This window comes from Aplysia californica, unplaced genomic scaffold, assembly GCF_000002075.1.
Source record: "Aplysia californica isolate F4 #8 unplaced genomic scaffold, AplCal3.0 scaffold00305, whole genome shotgun sequence".
Classification (NCBI taxonomy): domain Eukaryota; kingdom Metazoa; phylum Mollusca; class Gastropoda; order Aplysiida; family Aplysiidae; genus Aplysia; species Aplysia californica.
The window spans coordinates 535245-544413 of NW_004797575.1; the positions used below are offsets into that span (position 1 = coordinate 535245).

The 9169-nt window shown below is 41.4% G+C and overlaps 1 protein-coding gene across 1 annotated transcript in view; it reads right to left on the reverse strand.

The window, feature by feature from the left end:
- The window catches only part of LOC101864633 (protein O-mannosyl-transferase TMTC3), a gene marked incomplete in the record, with an annotated part of 23621 nt that extends 14590 nt beyond the window's left edge, over positions 1 to 9031 (reverse strand). The window contains 9 exon segments of the mRNA XM_013084620.2: positions 105 to 258; positions 711 to 963; positions 1544 to 1716; positions 3493 to 3608; positions 4288 to 4387; positions 5014 to 5095; positions 5700 to 5836; positions 6557 to 6742; positions 8701 to 9031. Coding sequence (XP_012940074.1) covers positions 105 to 258; positions 711 to 963; positions 1544 to 1716; positions 3493 to 3608; positions 4288 to 4387; positions 5014 to 5095; positions 5700 to 5836; positions 6557 to 6742 — 1201 coding nt within the window.
- Between the last annotated feature and the right edge of the window lie 138 nt (positions 9032 to 9169).

The window sequence follows — 9169 nt, forward strand, 5'->3', positions numbered from 1 at the left end:
TATCAAGGCACCCCGGAAATAGCGGGTCACAAGAGTGTGACAGGGGGGGGGCGCACACACACACACACACACAGGACAAAGGACAAAAGAAAGAATTTTCCCTCACTTGACTCTGTCGTACAAAACTTGGAAGCCCAGAGCGACCAGCATGCAGAAGCCCAGACTCGGGGTGTAGAGGATCCTCTCGGCCACCACAAAGCCCACGGGGAAGAACAGATTGGACGCGGGGATGAACGGAAGAACCAACAGCGACAAACTCTGGGAACAAACACAAAAAAGAAGAAAGAATGAAACAGAATTACAAAATGTTTATTCATACATGATTCAATGCATAAAAAAAAGCCATACAAGCATGTAGCCACGAAGATAGCCATAACTCTACTTTTCCACACCAAGCAGGAAAGCACAGTTCTACTTGCAACATATATTTTATTAACCCTATCCGTACGTCGTGTTTTACTATTGTATCCATATGAATGTGGGGAACTCTGTGCCACCACTTTCCAAAGAGGAAATTTACTCGTTAATCCGATCCATACACATTGCATAGCAGTCTGTCAAAATGATTTTTTGAGAAATACTGAAATTTCAAAGAGATCTTCGTACTAAAAGTATTCTAAGATGTGAAGAATACAACTCCGGGGGTACAAAATGACCCCGGGGCGTACGGAGAGGGTTAAATAAATAACATCACTCGTCTCACGACTCACCATAACAACCGTGCGAGACCTTTTCGACTGCTGGGTGATAGCGAAGATTCCCAGCCCGGCCATCCCGGCATAAAACAGCAGCGTGGCCACATTGCGGGCGTCCAGCAGGGAAGTGACCAGGGGCAGGGTGCCCATCGTCCAATCACAGCACAGCTCCGACGGGTTGAGCAGCAGCCAGGCGTTGACGGGCAGCAGGTAGTTGAAGGTCAGCTGGCGGGCCGGGGCGGGGGCTTGTGACGCCGGGTTGTCAAAACTGGAGGTGGGAGAGAAGGGGTTAATAGTGGTAGTGGGAGAGGAGGGCTTAATAGTGGCCGTGGGAGAGGAGGGGTTTAAGTAATACAGATAGTGGTAAAGGAGGGGTTAATTAATACAGATAGTGGTAAAGGAAGGGTTAATGATGACGATGGGAGAGTAGGGGTTAATGATGATAGTGGCAGAGTAGGGGTTTATATTGTTGACCCACTGGAGCTCAGGTTTACGGGACCTGTAGACTCAGTTTTGAGAAGAGTTTCAGGGCACTTGGAGCACAATTAGGTCCCATAAGTGCTGAAGATTAGAGGTGTTAAAAGAGAGCAACAATCACAAAAAAAGGAGAGAAAAGGACGATAAATGTTTGAGAGGAAAGAAAGAGCAAACCGCACCAAATAACCCGCCAACCACCCTTGGAGACCTAGGCTCAAAGGGTAAAGGTGACTTTTTGGGTCAGTACCACTTTCAGTTATAATTCGACATGAGGGACACCACCTGGTCTGTCCAAAATGAAGAAATGCTTAGAAAAAACACACAATAAAAACAAAACAATTCCAACAATTCAAAAAAAATCTTTCACTCACTTGGTAAACACAGGAAGCTGGGCTCCCATGACCTTGATCCTGGCAAACAGAAGGAACGTGGTCCCGAACACGAGAAAGCCTGCCCTCACGATAGACGTCTTGAGCCAGTTTGGCAGACTCCCCTTTCCACTGAGGAGGCCGCGGAAAATGAGCCACAGCTCCTGCAAGGTGCTCTGAAAGGGAGGGGGGGGGGAGATAAATTAACTCTTTGCAGTCACTTGGTGCAATAATGCGACGCTGAAAATTGGTCGCTATTAAGGAAGAGTGCGTTAACCCAGATTTCAGGGGTTTCCACAAATCTTGACCTACACCAAAAGTGGGCATCACCCTTCCTATAGGAGAAGTTTGGTTTCATTGGTGTGTATATTTCTTTGGTTTTAGAGAAAACTCTCCTTGTCTTTAAATAAACTGAACAAGGGTCCTAAAACTTTACTTTCAATTTTCTCAAAACAACATCTTTCGGGATAGCCCCGTTGTGCTTAAAAGCGACCAATTATCTGCTCCAGTCACTGTGCCAGGCCCGAGAAATCTGTTATAGTCACTCTCCTGGCTGGATGACCAGCTGGGGTATTTTGTACTGCTGGCTGTGTCTGTACAAAGTGTTAACGTTACACATTCCAATCATTGACCAAAAAAAACCTTCCAGCCAACATTTCCCACCATAGTAAAGGCCAAAAAGTCTCATCATCACCAAACTAACAACACCGCAATTCTTGTGTGGTTTTTGTTTCTTCTTCATCTGCAGCTAGATATCAATCTCCTTGTTTTGTTTGTTTTAGTAAAGTGTTTTACGGCGCTCGCAACTAACTGCATAAGGTCATATGAGCGCGCAGGACACACCTAATATTTTCAGTTGGTAGGAAGTTTTGAATTTTGCCCGGGTAGCGGCCGAAGACTACTCTTATTGATTTTAGACCATCGAGGGATCTTTAACGCAACTTGCATACGGGCCCTCCGAGATTTTTCGCCCTTGTCCGAGAAGGCTAGGTTTAGATCTTTCCTACCAGCAGATCAGGGGTGTGGCAGAAAGACAGCAGTAAGGAGGAGCCAAGGAGTAGCAGTGGAAAGGCTGCAGAAAGAGTCAGGAGCCTAGAGGAGGGGGCAAAGGAGGTGAGGGGGGGGGTGGGGGCAGAAAGTGGAAATGAAAGCAGACAACAGAACATTGCTAGAGAGCAGGAAAGGAGGTGAAAGGAGACAATTTTAGAGAAGAAAATTTTTCAGTCGCTACCCGGATTCGAACCGGGGACCTTTGAATGAGAGGCCAACACCTTAACCTCTAGGCCACGAGAGCCCCTATCAATCTCCAATTTCAAAATTCACCACATAAAGAACTGAGTGAAGTGAGTAAGTAAATATGTATTTTCCCAACTGGAAGAACGTGGAACCACTTTATATTTTTACTGACCAGGGTTTCTTCAGTTGTAGGCAAACCCCCCCTGTACAGTGAGCTCACATTCGTAACAAAATCTTTAGTTTTAGTAAGTATTTTACGGCACTTGCAACACAATAAGGTCATATAATAATAAAGTCTTTGAAAATGATTATTACAAGATTTTAAAAAGTAAAAAAAAAACCAACAACAAAAAAACCCTATCAATATCACACTTGGCCACAAATGCCAATTCAGAGGCTTCGATAAAGACATAAAACCTCCTCACACATCAACAACTGACACATTTATAAGGTGACCATGCTGCATAAATACTACATAAATTGGTACACAAATAAAAGAAATCTTACACTTTTTTAGTTTTAGTAGAGGATTTACAGTGCTCGCAACTGCATAAGGTCATATGATGTCAACAGAGAAGTCTTTACAGGGAATCAGACTTACTCTGCTCACCTCTCTAGCTTCAAAAGCACAAAGTCTGCTTCGACTATCAAGGCACCCCGGAAATAGTGGGCCACAAGAGTTTGACAAGCATACAAATGAAGTTGAGGAATCTTACACGCTGCACAACGAAGATTTCGAACACGCAGCAAACGCCGATGACAGTTATTCCCTGTTCTTTGCACAGCATAGCCACAGTGACCAGGAAAACTGTCATGAGCAGAGGCTTCCAATCTGAAACAAAAGAAAAGAAAGTTAAAAAATACAACCCTGAACTTCACACATGATGAATAATCCGCTGAACATTAATCAATCATCATGTATTATATACTTCATCCTTCTTTTCTCATTTATAAAAACTTCCAGAGGGACAATACGTCGAAGAGAAGTATAACTTAGGTTTCTTTTTCTTTAATGAAACAAGAGCACACAGATGCAGTATTGGTAATCAATTTATTGTGTATAAAATCAACATACCAAATGTCTAGGAATTGAGGGAAGAAAAAGAGAAGCATCCACAACATAATGGTCAGTTGGTGCAGGGAAACATTTGGACAGACAGACAAAAAAACTGACACTGAAACAAAAAAAAGATGATAACAAGAACAAGTTATCTCAAAAGAAAAAAGTCCAGCAGCCCCAAAGCCTCTTCAATACCACAAAGTTGAGACCAGTTGATGGGAGTTGGCTGGAAATGGATACAATAATCCTATAAGAACTAGCACATCTGCAGAAATGAGCTGCTCATGCCAATGTTTTCACACATCAACACAAAGGAGAAGTGTGGCTTTCTTCCTGGGGTCTAAGGACAATTCCAAACTCACCAGCCCTTCATGGCCACAACAAAAGCAACCCCCCTCCCCCCTTCACATTTTGACAAGCACACTCGCACTCATGCACAGGTACTACTTACCAGTCTTTTTCCGGTATCCTGTAGCTTTGGAATAAGACAAAAACGCTCCAAGGAAAAATATGGATGACAGAGTCTCAGCTCTACCCACAACACCAGTCACCTGAGAGAGGGAAATCAATCATCAAACCCCACATGTAAGTCTAATGCCAGTTCAGTAAATCAGTTTTTGGTCGGCTTGAATCAACACGCGACGGGACTCATTTATCTTTTTCACAGGGAAAGAAAGTGGTTTAGTTCTCCACAGTCACTTACCCAAGAAAACCCCACCTCCTTCAAGCGCAAATATCTCAAATTCTATTCAAGACAGATAGGAATTTTTTTTTTTTCCATCAAAAGCAAGACAAATAAAACAACCCAAAGATTATACGTATAGGTCTATATGCCCAAAAATTGATGAGAGCCAGATTCCATCATGTCATGATACAAATAACCTACACACACTTGTTACCAAAAGTAAATATCAACATATCATATTATACTTTACTATATTACACTCCAGCTCAGCAAGCAAGGGTATTAAGTTGAGCTCTGCAGTTGTCGCCCATTGGATGAGATACCACCATAACAGCCACATTAGAACAATAGATTAAATAACACTGAAGACCTGACCATCAATGATTTATTTATAGAGGCACCAGCCATCCATGTCCAGAACACTGAAGAAAAAGGTAAGAATAGACAACATCAGAGCACCCACCAGCCACTCACAGTTCACTATGTACGTACCGCTTCTGTGTGTATCGGGTGGACGGCAAAGAGCAGAGCTGACAAGAAACTTATCAGATCCGACATAAACATAGAACACACTCTGTAGAAAAGAAGCAAATCAAAAGCAAAAAGTGACACTCATTTGAAAAAAAAAAACGTGCTGTTACATTTTGAAAACATTCTGGTCTCTTCAATCTCAATACTGTGGTAAAACAATTATTGGCATGCAACACAAGGACTGACAAGGCTTTCAAAAATTGGTCAAAGTTATTCATCCAGAAAAGATGGTAAAGAATTAAAAAGTTACAATAAATTAAAGATGTGAGTGCAAAGTGTGAGCAAATTGTAAACATAATGTGCAGGTAGCAAAAAAAGGCAGCAATCCTCACCAATTACCAATTACCAATTACCAATCACCAATTACCAATTACGTGTTCCATGCTCAGAAACAAAATGTATAACATTCATATAAATTAACATGCTAAACTGATCAGAACATTTTTTAATTTCCTGAAATATATACCTGTGAAAAAAAAGTAATGTCTATCAATTTGTGTGCTATACACATAAAAAAACTAAAACTAAACGCTTTATGTCTACAAAGGTAAACATTCTGCAAAGCTGAAATAAACTTCCCGTGAATGCAGAATGAAGCTCATAAATTTTAAATCTTACTACTATTTATCTATTTATTTACAACGTACTTCATAAACATGACACAGACGATGGCATGGAGGACGACGTTGAGCAGATGGTAGCCTGTGGGGTCCAACTCTCCCAGGGCGTAGTTCATCCTGAACGTGGCCACACACAGGGGGCGGTAAGACTTGTGGCTTTTTTCCTGGGGAACACAAGACACAGTGTACTTAGGAGGTGAGCTCAAATTGTGTATCATAAGCCAGACACAAATATTTCACAATACAGAAATACAAATTAAATCTCGTGAATATTTCTCAGAGCAGTAATTTCATTTATTTCGCTTCTGGCGTGTCCATACACATTTTCATAAAATCCTTTTTCAGCAAGCACCTCCAGTATTCATTACATAATGCATGTCTCACTATGTAGATACCCTCATTTATTCCTTCCCAAATATCCAACGGAGGTGTGAATTTCCCTCTGAAATGCATCAAAGGTTATGTATACCTTTGGAATACGTTTTCTGAGGTAGTCAGGCCTACAACTACAAAAAATAGGCTGCATATAATCGTAAAAATGTATTTGTCCCTATAGCAGCGTACTAAACAGAGCCAATGTAACTGCTTTCCCCATGAATCCCACTGTGTATAAACATTGTAGCAGCAGAAAAAGATATTTCACTCTTTATGAAGCTTTTCCATGAAAAAACTTGATACAATGCTTTAAAAAAATCAATCTTTTGAAATATAGAATGCAAAAATGTCAGTTTTGAAAATGATCACCATCAAACAAGATTTCTCAGAGCCACACAAATATAGCAATAATAATCATCGATAAGGACAAAATTCCACATTATAAGGACAAAAATTTCACATATATATATATAAGTATAAGGACAAAAATTTTACACAGCATAGACTACCTTGTACATCGGTGTACCCCAGAAGTCATTGAGGAACAAATCAAAAAAGGGCGTCGCCGGACGTAGATCTTTGTTTTCCACGATGGCCGACATGTCGTCGAACACAAAGCCGCACCAGAGGGCATTGTGGTATATCACCCCAACTACCACGCACAGCAAAACCGACGCAGATGTAAAGTTCTGCATCTGGAAAATCAAACACATAAAATTTGTACTTTAAGTAAGATTAATCGAAAATATATTGTCTAAAAAGTGGAAAACAGAGGGTCACTGCAGTTATTCTTCATGATTCTCTCTAGGCAATCACCCCCCCCTTGAAAACACAATGCTTATAAATATGTACTACATAATACAGTCCAGCAAGAACATAAAGGGAACTTGCACATAATGAAACACACTCTTTGTGAACACACTTTTAGTTCCTGAATTTTTTCCACACATTAAATGCATAAAATTGTTTGTTTCTAAACCACGACTTAATTCTTTTTTTATGTGGACCAGTACTGTTTAACACAGAGCTCTTGTTGAGTAAACACCCATCTCAACTTTCTTGTTGTGTCTGTTGTGCGTGTATGCGTAAGTGCACCTAACCTTTGTAACATCTACTGCCATTGTAAACGACCAAGACAAATTTCTCCCTGCGAGATGAATAAAGATTCATTGTCATTCTAATCAGTCAGTCTCCTTGGGAAAGGGGTAGGCCTAAAGTCATTTCCCGACATCTGAAAATGACCAAATCCTTGGAAAAAAGAGCTTGCAAATAAAACATAATAAAACTATAAACATTCGCTCAGTATGGGGAAGCATTGAAAAGTGAGACCATTTATAAGCCGAAGTTTATTTGCTGAGCGTACTCTTGTTACAAATGGGCCATCATGCAAGGATGCAATGTTACTGCAACAGCTGCTTACAGCAGAATAGTTTACAGGACAGAGATCTGGAATGGGTTGAGTTTTTAAATTAAGTACATTCATCCCAAAAAAGAGAGAGCAGTGCAACGTAAGAGCAAGAACAGTTCACTTGTGCAGTTAACAGAAGTGAAGAAAGAAATTTTACGGTTCAAAGACGTAAATCTACCTCTGACCCAAGCTTTGCCTACCCTCTCTTTACGGTCAAGAAAAAGTATGAGAAAAACATAAATTCTAAAGTAAAGTTAAAGTCATAATTTATAATTGAAACGTGTAACATGCCTTTTAAATTAAAAATTTTGAACTCCAGAATTCACACACACCCATTTTAATATGGATCTATACTTTTAGACTTTATGCATGGGTTCAGCGTAACAGGCTTCCTTCTGTTGTTGCCTCTCTACTCTTCCTTGACAATAGTGTCTCTAATGTGCAGTCTTAACACTACGCCCCCACGGGACGCCGATCGGCGACGGTAAGAAGCCCTCCCTTTTCCCCACGGTACGTCGATCGGCAACGGTAAGAAGCCCTCCCTTTTCTCAACGGGACGCCGATCGATGACGGTAAGAAGCCGTCCCTTTTCCCCAAGGTACGCCGATCGGCGACGGGGTGCTATAGCTTGTTACTTGTACCACATCTGTATCCTGGTCCGTGGTGCGCGCTGCGGGGGTGAAAAGTGTTAAATATGGCTATGGGCATGGGGCTGGGCCGTAGTGGAGTGGGAGGAATTCCATTACGACGTTCTCCATGTCATAATTTGTGTTTGTAGGGATGATCGCTCGATACAAGACTTACAAACTTCCAAGTTCCAGTGCCGTGGAGTCAACCCAGCCTCCTGACATAACCTTAGCCTAGCTCGAAGAAGAACGTTCTAAACAGTCCAAACCTAGGTTAGGCCTTGCAGAAGGACTTCCATTTCCATTGCGAGCACCCCAACAAACATAACAGACCCTCCTTGCCTTAGGCTAGGCTAGGCCTTGGCTTAGGTTAGGGCTTAGGGCAGGAAACCCAAACCCCAGCCCAAACACTAACCTGACCCTCTATCTCTATTTCACAGTCCTGTATAGCTAGTAGTATAGGGCGAGTGATTGCTCGTAACGGAATTCCTCCCGGTCTTTCCGTAGGAGTAGGAGGAGGCCCTAGCCTGCCTCACCTAGAACTAGATTTAGGAATTTACTATTTTAGGATTTTGTAGGGCCCAGGCCCAGGGCCAGTAGAATAGTTAGTGTTGTATACCTTTTCATCCGTGGTGCAAATTTGACTGGATATTTTGAAAAAATCAAGTTTTCTTCGGTGTTGCAAGTCAGCAACTGCACTATTTCAACACGCACAGTAACTTGAAAGGGTCAAGAAACCGGTAGCGACAAGTGAAAGTCTGGCTACACAGCTTCAGACATCTTTTTTTTATTGCAGCTTGAGACTTGAGACTTGAGACGGTGACGACCACCTCGAACTTCCTGTTTGCTTTCCAAACTTGCCAGACGAGTTCTCGAACTTCGACTCGCGGCTTTTCTGAAAATTATTGCGGTAAAAATAATCAACCAAAAAATAAAAACAACCCAATAACTTTAACTTTCCTCTTTTGCAAGGACCCCTCCCCCCCAAAAAAAGAAAAAAAATCTTAAACAAGAGACCAAATAAATAGATGAATAAATAAATAAATAATTAAATAGATTTAGAAAATAAAAAATAATTTGAAAAAGTA